This window comes from Branchiostoma floridae, chromosome 8 (assembly GCF_000003815.2).
Source record: "Branchiostoma floridae strain S238N-H82 chromosome 8, Bfl_VNyyK, whole genome shotgun sequence".
NCBI classification, from domain to species: domain Eukaryota; kingdom Metazoa; phylum Chordata; class Leptocardii; order Amphioxiformes; family Branchiostomatidae; genus Branchiostoma; species Branchiostoma floridae.
In genome coordinates, this window is record NC_049986.1 from 13,774,471 (window position 1) to 13,785,808 (window position 11,338).

General features: G+C 41.4%; 1 protein-coding gene across 1 annotated transcript; it reads right to left on the bottom strand.

The window, feature by feature from the left end:
* Window positions 1-1,265: 1,265 nt before the first annotated feature.
* On the bottom strand, window positions 1,266-11,028 carry LOC118421786 (sec1 family domain-containing protein 2-like). Its single transcript, XM_035829288.1, has 16 exons — window positions 10,519-11,028; window positions 10,013-10,243; window positions 9,464-9,604; window positions 9,137-9,211; window positions 8,424-8,555; window positions 7,882-8,054; window positions 7,508-7,604; window positions 6,952-7,079; window positions 6,133-6,325; window positions 5,459-5,602; window positions 4,766-4,804; window positions 4,259-4,322; window positions 3,902-4,004; window positions 3,348-3,503; window positions 2,875-3,007; window positions 1,266-2,539 (listed from the first exon to the last, which is right to left on the bottom strand). The coding sequence occupies exons 1-16, from the start codon at window positions 10,699-10,701 to the stop codon at window positions 2,447-2,449; spliced, it is 2,085 nt and encodes a 694-aa protein (XP_035685181.1). The 5' UTR covers window positions 10,702-11,028; the 3' UTR covers window positions 1,266-2,446.
* Window positions 11,029-11,338: the final 310 nt, after the last annotated feature.

Below are 11,338 nucleotides of genomic sequence, written 5' to 3' on the forward strand. Positions count from 1 at the left end.
TCGTGAAGAACGGCTGGGTGGATTTAGTTCATACTTGGTGTGTTGGTAGGGTGTGACAGAAACTGAAAATGATAAAATTTTCCCCCGCTCACTAACACCACCCCTCCATCCCGTGCTACTGCAGTGGAAGTTCTGGGTCTGTATCTCGTGTTAACCGTAGACCACCACGGGGGCACGGATAAGGATGTTACAGCCAGGATAGGGAAAGCGAGAGCAGCTTTCATCATGCTGAAGAACGTCTGGGCCTCCAGGGTGATACGGGTAGCCGCCAAACTCCGCATCTTCAACTCCAACGTTAAGTCAGTACTGCTCTATGGATCGGAGACCTGGAGAACAACAAAAGCAACGCAGCACAGGATACAAACCTTCATTAACACTTGTCTGAGAAGGATCTTTAAAATCAAGTGGTCAGACAGGATCAGCAACCTGGAGCTGTGGGACAGAGCAGGACAAGAACCAGTGGTCAGTCAGATACTCAAGAGGAAGTGGTCCTGGATAGGGCACACTCTCCGGAAGCCAACATCCAGCATTACACACCAGGCTCTGACTTGGAACCCTCAGGGCAAGCGGAAGAGGGGGAGGCCCAGGAATAGCTGGAGGAGAGATACGGAGGAAGAGATGAAAAGTATCTGCAACAGCTGGCAGGATCTGAGGAAGAAAGCCCAGAGGAGGGTACAAAGGGCCCAAGTAAAGTAAGTATCTCGTGTTAACAAGCTATGGTCACGATTTTAAAGTCAAAATTATATAAGTTCACTCTTGTGCTCGGGAAGAAGTGACATAAGTTTGGGACCACTAGCGGATAGTTTTGGCCTGATTAGCAAGGGCATTTTTGTAAAACAATTTCGAAGAGGATAACGCAAGAAAGGAATAACGGATTTTCATGATTTTTTTTGGTATATAGGTAAGTTAGACAAAGATGTACAAAATGAAATAAAAATTTGAGGTTTGGGCCCCTTACATTCAATTTTGGAACTGCAGGGGCATTTTGTCAAAACATTCCAACTGAAGAAAGAAGAACGGATTTCCATTGTTTTGGGCGTGTAGGTACAACAAATGTAGCTTTGACAAAGATGTAAACAATGATAGGCATATTTTGCAAATGATGGCTTCATTTGCATTTTCGATGAGGAAATTGCATAATCCCATTGTTTTCGATAACTGGACTTCAATAGATGTAACACATGTAAGTCATGACATTTGGGACATAAAGCAAACATGCAATTGAGGGCCTCATTTGCATAATTAATACAAAAATGCAAAATTGCTTAATGATAAATGACATACATAATATGCCTAATGCTGTTTTATTGTTGTCACAATGTTTTAAGTAATTTACACTACCATACAACTGTTAGGTATAGTATACCTCACACATCTGTCAGGTTAGAAGTTACCCGTACATAGGACAGTTCACTGTACTGTACAGATTACGATGGCATTGTTGGGAAATGTAGTTAGGTTTCTTTATGTTCTTTTAGACACACTGTTTTCTTATTATAACAAAACCACACAAAGCCTTTTACAGCTGATGCTTCAATACTGATACCTTAGTTTTCAGCCCCCTGAAGGGGTACTGAATTCAAGTGTCCAGGTATAGTAATTGTGTTGACTTAATGGCACAGTTCTTGCACTCAGTCACTCTTTACAATGTACAATAACATGCTAGCCTGGATAGCAGCCTTGTTGTGCTTTAAGTCACTCTAAAAGCACAACAACACTTGGACTCTAGGCTAACAGCCTGCGAGAAATGGGCCCAAATTCCCAAAGAAGCTGCCAGAAGCTTGTGATAGGCTATTGTTCCTATCTGCAGCATATCATTACAAGCTTAGGGGTGCTGCACAAACCTTAGATGACTGGTAACCTTTGGAGAAGGCAGGTGAGCATACATGTACCTAGCTTCATTATGGCATGGTTTAACGTCTGGTTTCCGTTGTGCAGGATACTGTTAGGCTTACTTCAGAAAGTTGTTTTATTACGGTACCCTAAATGTTGTAAGTCATCATCTGAAAACAACTTGAAGATACTAAATGAAGGTACTGGTATAAAGAATTAGAAATTCAACGCTTTTCTGTACCTCAATATTAAAAATATGACTTTAAAGGATGAAAGGGTTGGATGGCAAAGATAATTTGTTATTTCCACAGACAATATCCATAAGATACACAATGATAAATCTGTCAATTAATCATGTAATATTCACATCTAACATCTTTCATGCTGGTCATGGTTTGAGAAGTCCTTAATAATATATGCATAAATACCATAAATCCAAAGTACATAATACTGGTAATCCCCGGTTTATACACATGTATCATACATAATACTCTATTACTGATGACTAAAGTACCAGAGAAAGGTGTGATATGAAGCATGTTCAAGGACAATACTCTCTTATAGTTTTCCTACATCTCTCATGATTTGAAAAACTTGTTGATGGCTACAGTCATTACAGCCCCAGGTCTGGGAACAGGTTGTTCTGACACAGGACTTGGTGAACCACATCCGAGGGCTTCAGCAGTCTGGTACTGCCAACAACAACCTGCAAACATACAATACAATCCAACAAAGTAAACATATACATATGATTAGAGGGTCTGAAAGTCAAACTAAAATCAGGATGGGCACTCAAGAATGATGGCTGTCACTTCTAGCACTGTGCTTTACAAAAAACTAAAACTGTGCTTTACTAGAAAGACTTTTGTATGGCCCTAACACACATTCCAAACTCAAGAGAGCACAGAAAACAATGTAGTTGAGAGCTAAAATCTTTGTTTTAATGCAAAAAAAGGTTTCTGCATCGGGTAATAATGCGCTAACTTTTCTGTTCAAGCTCTGTACTATTCATTTGAAAATGAAAGCAACACCACAACTAACCTCCGTCTCAGTCTTGGCAGCTGCCACCGCCTCCCTGATGAGTCGGACCTCCTGACACGTGACCCCGCCCACTACATACACCATCAGCAGGGCGTGGTCACTGGGGCGGGGCTTTGACACACTCATGAACATCCTGGGGGAGAAAGTGTCAAATTTTATCTTTGAAATGGCTCCTCTAAACAAGAGGTTTTTGGAGAGGGAAATTGGTGAGAAGATAGATAATGGTGAGAGGAACAGATGTCATTTTTTTTACACAGCAGTGTATAAAAATATCTTCATGTAAACAACATTACTGCCTCTATTAACTTAGGCCAAGTTTGACTAGAAACTTCGTAAAAATGACTATCAACTCTCCTTGTTACTTTCTTTATTTTCTTGGGCGTTTTAAGCCCCCAAACACGTTAAAAAGCCTGCCTAATATAACATCTCTGTTTAATCCCTCTAACACCAGGTGAGTCACAGCTTGTTCCTACCTGAAGCCACTCTTGAGCAGGTCGGTGAGACCTGAGGACAGGTGTTCTATGTCTGGAATGTCAGGCTTGTCCGGGTGGAAGATCTGTTCCATCAGCTGTCTCACCAAGGGCCGGTAGGATGCCACTTGGGTCACACTGCCAGGGGTGAACACAGACCTGGGAAAGGTACATAGGTGTGAGACCACCCAGGAAGGAAACATTGGTATGGAACCGCCAAGGCAATAATGCCTCGGGTGAACACGGACATACTGTTGAACAAGTAGACCTTGAAGAATGTAACTTTGGAACGAGACAAGAAAACCAAGATCATGTGGCAGTGATCAACACTGTTCTGGGAATTGGCATCAAATGACTGCTTTTGTGCATGAATAGACTGTATTGATATACAAGATAAGTAACAACTACAGGAGATATAGCCAACATTACCATTGTCTTTTTTTTACAATGATGTCAATCAACTATCCATTGTCACATGTATGTTTCTACCATCTACGTGCAATTAGTCTTTGGGCATGAACTTGCAAATAAACTTTCTAAAGATACGTGTAACTTACCCGAACTGCTGGAGTGCAGCCCTGGCCCTACCAAGCCCCTTCAGCTTGATAAACACATCATTGATGACACTTCGTATTCTATCTTCTGTGGTGCTCTCACCAACTGGAGAATGGGGAAGGTAAATTACATTGTGATGCATCTAAGGACATGTACAATTGTAAGTATATCCCCACATTCCAGCTGTAAGATTTATATTCTGATCCAGGTAGGGTCCACACATAACAAATTTATCCAGAGCTGCATATGGCATATAAAACTGTAACTACATGTATTGTGCAGACACAATAGATACAATCTTCTGAAGTTGACAACATGACCATGCAGAAAACAGAACCATCAGTACCAACACTTCTTACCTAATGATTGTAACTCTGGTGACAGCTGTGCTTGTGATGACAGGATGGCATGTATCATTGTTTCCTAAAAAAACAAAAAAACAAACCTTTAGCCATTGATAATGTCTTCACTTACATTATGGTACATGTAAGTACCTCAGTGACAGTGACAGTGTCTATCACAAGTTGATAGATGGTAGTAACTGTTGTTAGATAGTATTACATGTAAGTGTTGTTGTTGGGATACAAAAGAAAAATCAGAGTTTTTATCAAAAGAGGTGAATAAATGTTACAGTGCTGTTTTACTTGTCAGACAATGATTCTCAAATGATTATAGCAAAGGTTGTGATGTTTTCAATGAAATGTTATTGTAGAGTGGTACAATAGTTATCAGAATATCACTGTTCAAAGAAGTTTGATCACTTTTTGCCTCATGTTTTTCTTTAGCTTGTTGATTGGGATTAGGACCTTTTTAAACATTTAGATGATTTAATCAATTGAGTAAAACTGTCATTCATCAGCTCAAACCTTCAGCTCTTCCTCATCAGAAGGGTTGACCAGGTAGTCCTTGGGATGGCAGTGTGTTAGGACAGAAAAGTCACAGTGGTTTAAAGGAATGAATGGGTTCTGGTTTGGTTACAAGTACATGTAAGTACACTTGTACGTTGATGAAGGTTAGACATACAGGTATTAAGATACACCAAATAGCAATTACTCAAGCAACGATCATCGTTTCAAAAATCATATCCAGTTGCTTGAGTAATTGTTATTTGATGAAAATACACTTGTGCAAGTTGACCTTGTTTTCATGTATTGAAGAAATACAGAAAACATTCACACCTGTCATGATGTAAGTTTAGGGAATGAAAGTTTGCGATATTGTAATCATGATAAATATAACTGAGAAAAAGTTTACATGTTAACTACAGATGAATACAAAAATTATATTGGCTGGCTAGTTCAGTTTTATCACGTTCCGTTTTATCACATAAAGTTTAAATGTTGAACCCATCTGCATATAACATCAAGTACTATACAACATAACTCTGTCTTATGTCTAAAGGAAAAGGAAATGCTTTAGATGCTCTACAAGCTCAAGATTGTTTTTTTGAGTATGTTCGCTCTTTGTTTTCAATATTTAGCAAGGACACATAATTCAAATGGACTGCAATGTTAAATTTCAAGTGAAAGGAACCATTATCGGAGCTCTGTTCTCCCTACCCTCAGCCTGCCTTCCTCCTCTGCTGTTCCCACATGTTCCTCCCCCAACAGTGAGTACACAAACACCAGCAGGGCCAGCACATCCTCCACACTACACCTCTGTCTTCTGGACCGGTCACCTCGACCCTTAGACTCTTCTCTCTCCTACAGGACAAACAATGTGACTTTTCATAAATTGACAATACTTAATAATATCATTCTACTCCAGACCTCTAAGTACCCATGTTATCTGTATCTGTATCTGTATAGCCGGTATAACCGTCCGTCGGTGTAACACACCAGCTTTGCGGGCACGCGGTGTGGCAGCAGCTGCCTATATTACACTGAACGACATGTCACTCCTAACTTTTGCACATCTATCTGCAAGCATTCTTTAAAACTATACAGAGAATGTGCCGCTACTGTGCTTGGTGATATGGATAGTGTGAAAACAACTGTCATAACAACTACTGGCTATTAGGAGGAACAAAGCTAATAGAGACAAAATATTAAAGTAGAAAATAACAGCATTACATGGACATTACACACACCCTGAATGTAAAATAATGTATGCATAAACAAACAACATGACGTGGCATAAGATACAATGTATACCTCATCAGCTCCTTAAACAGTCTTCCGGATTTAAACAGACAAAATTCAAATGAAAGTTATCTATTTATTGGCTGTCTGACCTGTAACAGCTGAGTAAGCTGATGTAGTGCTGTGGGACAGCCCTGGTCTCCAGCGCTCTGCATCAGAGTCTTCTCCAGACTGAGTAACTCCTCGGTGTGAGGGTAGTGGGGGTGGTTCAGGGTCTGTACAGCAGCCATGGCCAGCTGAAGTACTCCTGCATGCTGTACAAAGGCTCTGGTGCTGTCAGGTTCCCTGTAAAGACACAAGTGTATGTGTAAACTACAGTAACTCCTCCGTGTGAGGGTAGCGGGGGTGGTTCAGGGTTTGCACAGCTGCCATGGCCAGCTGAAGTACACCTGCATGCTGTACAAAGGCTCTAGTGCTGTCAGGTTCCCTGTAAAGACACAAGTGTATGTGTAAACTACAGTAACTTCTATACTGTATGTATGTGTAAACTACAGTGTGAGGGTAGTTGGGGTGGTTCAAGGTTTGAACAGCAGCCATAGTTACCTGAAGTACTCATCCTGTGTGTTGGACAAATGCAATCAAGCATTCATTCAATGTCTTTTGTGTAAATAATCATAAGCCAGTCTACTATAACAAAGTTGCTGTCGGGTTCCCTGGTTACAGACACATCGGTACATTAGCTACACTGTGCTGATAGTGTAATGTTGTCAACGTAGTAATTATTGGAGAGTTCAAGAACTGAAGAAGAATAGATCTTGGGCTAAGATGCCCTGTTGGGTAATAGTTGGCCAGCTCAGTAACGCCCACCTCAGTGCTGTATGACAGCATCCCGTTGGGTAACAACTGAAAGCCCAGCTGGTAAACTGAGGATTCGGGATTATACACAGAAAGGAAACATCAACTAAGACAACCTGAATAGTTTGAGATGTCCCTCCAGCTGCTGTGCCCCCAGCCGGCCAGGTTTGGTGGGCAGGCTGACCAGCAGCTTCTCTTGAGTGGCCACGTCCACCAGGTGCCTGTTTACATCCATCAGGCATTCCTGCAGGAAACAGACATGGTGATCAACATATAAAACACATGAGAAAGTGATAACTAGTACCTATGAACACTGTTTATTGTATCACATATCAGTTTGGCTGAAAAGACTGTGAAGGACAAAATTTTGACCCAACCATCAAAGAAATGTGAACTTCATGACATGAAACATGCAAAATTATAAGCTTAAAATGACCAATTTGACAACAAAAAATTCAAAGCTGGAGACGTCAGCCCTGTGCCAAACAATGGTAAATCATCAAAATATACAAACATTAGATCTTGTTCTGCATCAAACCTGAATTGTGCACAGACTACCACGGCTTCATAGAAAATAACTGCTGTGACTTTTCAAGCTTTGACAGTCAAAAAACATGACAAGGTGTCAACTATGCTGCTGATGTAAAACGATGAGAGAATGCAGTGCTGTACCTTTTGTTTAAGAGTGACAAAGGAGCTGAGTAGAGCCTGTGAACCAGAGTCTGCATGGCTCAGTGTGCCTGGGCAGATCAGCTGGGGGTACAGCTGGCTGGAGGGGGGACAACAAAATCAACAAAGATGACAACTATTACTGGAAATTTAACAATACACATCACAGTATATATCAATGAAAGTTAAAAATCCAGGTAATGAGATATGCATCATCATCATCATCAATAATAAGATATGCACTACAAAAGACACTAAAGCAACTGGAAAAGTTTCATAAACTGTCATAGGTTTCAAATAGCACCCACTATCTATGGCACATCCACTATCTTCCCTCACCTATACCTACTCCATATATTCTTAATAATTGTACTCACGCTCCCTTAGACAGTAGACTGGTCATGTTGATGGACACATCCACGGTGTGACCCTGCAATCGTGGTAACAACTTAATGACCTTGTCCGCCAGCGAGTCTGTCTGATGACCGCACGGGCCCACCATGTCCAGACTTCTGTCCACAAACAGGATGGATGCTTTGTTGGCTGCCGTCTGGGGATACAAGCAAGGGTAATTTCAGTTTGTCAGCAACACTTCTTATGGTTTGTTCCTGGTAGCTGAAAGAATTTTAATCTTACACAAAATCAAACTTGAGAGCATAGAGGCAATGAGAAAGTAGAAGGTACCATTTTCATAAAGTACCTACAAAATGTACAATGCTCACTGTTGGTATCTCAAACTTACGGAAACTTTCAAACTACAATAGTCACTAGACTATCTACTTCTTCTCCTGCATGGTGTTATTGACCATGATACATTGTTACATCGCAGGATGTAACTGCAGCTTAAACCTTGTACATGTATGTTACATAATCAGTTGATGCATGTACAGTACAAATGTAATTCTCCAACTGGACCTACTTTTCTCCTGTTCTTGGCAGAGTTGAGATTTGCCAGCTCAGAAGCGATGACCCTGCTGAAGGGGCCAACAGCATAACAGTCTTCTCTTACATTCAACCCTTCAAACAGGCTGCTGATGTTGGAGGCAAGCATCTAGAGTCAAAAACAATGTTGTGAAATATCAGTTGAGAACTTAGGATGTAAACATATTGATATAGCATTTTGAACTGTCAGTGACGCAATAAACGATTTTAAAAAGTACAACAGGATTTTTGCAATACACAAAACCACATACTATGGTACTGTATGAAACAATCTTGAACTTAGTCCCCTAATAACCTGATATGACTGTATGGATGTCATCATCATATTCACTTCCTGACTGTTTACAACATTAGACAGGATCCAAACCTGACTCCCAATACTCGAAGTATCATATTACACCATTTCCCTATCTACTTTCTTACCAGGTGCAAACTGGAAGCAAATTAGCAGGTGTCCCTGCCATGTATCAAGATAGCCTCCACCAGGCCTTCCTACAGGGGTGCAGGGATCGTAGAAAAAAATTGGGAAATTGGCCTCGGGAGTCAGTCCACGCTTAGATATACATTTCCCCTCCTGGTCGACCAACACCTCTGGTTTCAAAAACTCCCCTGGCAAATTATTCCCCTATATCATAATGGCCTGTGTATATGGCACAGACCAGCATCAAGAGTCTTCAGACACAAAATTACCTTGATCCAGATCTGCAGGTCTGTAGACAGATGGCTGAGATCAATCTTCATAGAGTCCTCCCCAACAGCTTCTCCCTGATGGAACAATGAGAAACCATTGACAACCAAAATACATAGATCTACTTCCCATCGGGTAATAACATCTTTAAATCTCTTCATTAGCACCAATGGATAAAACTTACGCTCTGGAGAAATCTTCCTTCTCTTTTAAATACTTGTCAGAATTTCATACTTGTCAGTCTTCATTCCACCTTTTGATTCATGGCTAATGACCTACCTAATACTTTTATTTTCTTGTCCAGATTTCAATCTATGCCCAGTACTCACCCTTGCTATTCTCATCTGCCTGATACTGTCCATGTCTGAGGGTGTGAGGGGGAACATGGAGGAGTAGGCTGGTGTGGTGAACAGGCCAGGACAGATGGGGGCAAAACTTACAGGCTCGTACAACACCTCTGCTGTGTAGTTCTGTAAAGAAAAAAAGTGGCAGGTCAGAATAAAATCCACTGATTTGCTTCACAGTCCATTAAACATGGGGACCACATCTCAAACAGATCAATAGACTATGCATATGCATTTTGTATTTCAAATTGATCTTTATGTTACTCACCAAAAGCCTTTTGTTTTAAAAAAGAAACTTGTAACAGGAAAGACTTGGAATCTCTTGCGATCATTGGCCCCAGGTTTAGAAACACCTTTCCCAGTTAATGGTAAGAGAAAAAATGTAGAATTATATAACTGAGTAGGGTTACATGCCCTGAATCTACACTGACTTGAGTAGTCTTAATCTGTTTCTCACAAGCTAGCCCTTGGTGCAAATTGCTTACAGATAGTTTTGTAGCAATGTCTGTATAGATGTTGAAGTGAAGTCCTCACCATGTTCCCCATCCACTCACACATCTTCTCCTCAAACTGATCAAACACCTCCCTGCTGTCGCTCTCCTGTGCCCCGTGTACAGTCTGGTGTGTGAAGTGGTTGACCGTGCACACCACCACACAGTACTGGAACTGGCTGGCTGTGATGATGTCTCTGATGATAGTCATGGCCTGTCCCTTCAGCACCGAGGTCAGGACAAACACTGCCTTGGGCTGGTCCTCTTTGGCAGACTGGGATGAACAGTTATCAAATATAACTTTGTTACTTTCAGCTTAGAGCTCTACACTTACTAGTAGGAAGTGACTTATGAAGGACACAGGCCTTCAGGTGGATGAGCCTTGCTCTGTCATGCTGGACAGGGCTTTGCGAAAAGCATGATATCACCTCTCTACAAAGGATGAACTGAACTGAACTTCAGCTCTAAAGTATGTCCTTTTGGCTGCAATTTGGTCTAAGTTTTAATGGACCTAGGGAGCAATTATTCTTATCAAAACTTCAGTCTTACCTCAAAAGAAGAGAACTCCTTCACGTTGACGGCACCAGCCTTGAAAAGCCTGGCAGCGCCTCCGCTCCAGTGTAAGACTTCAGCCGAGGGTCCGTCCAAGAAAACCACCGCCTTGTTCACTTTGGCACAAACTCTGTCCCAGACGCTAGTAAACCAGCCTTGTAGAGGCTTTCCTGGCATCATGTTATCAGTTGTGAGAACGTATGAAGCAAATTGAGTAAGTCTGAGAAGAAACAGCGGTGAAAGATTCCCTTAGCTTTAGCAGACGGGAAAAATGTCGTCCGCTAGATGATCAGTTGGGGAGGGGGGCGGTGTACAACGATGGGTTCAACAGCGCGTTGCACCTCAGTCCTTCTCTGTTTAAAAGTATTTTCTGAACATATCAGGTAAGAATACGCTTTACAAGCTTTACCTGTATACGTCCGGCATAAAATTCCCCAAAAGGTGAAGAAAACGACAGCTTATGGACAAAATATCGTACTTCCAGAGGAAGACCCAGAGGAAAAGTCCGCCATCTTTGTTGTCGACGTAACGGACGAGTCCACTTGACAGAGAGGGATAATCTCCGAGCAGATGTTGGGAACAAGATCAAAACTTTGCATTGTTCTCTTCGCCAAGAAGAGTATGTTATTGCTGACTTGGGTCTGTATGTAGGTCAACAGCAAATAACTCCAGAAATTGTGGATGGAACTTTGTGATTTTTGGTAGGTGTGTAGCGTTTGTCAAAAGGAATCCCAAGTTCGAAAACGGTTTACCTGGCGTTTTCCTACGGTACTGCAGCAAGCTTGGTATGTTTTTGGGGTTTGTTTTGGGCAGCATA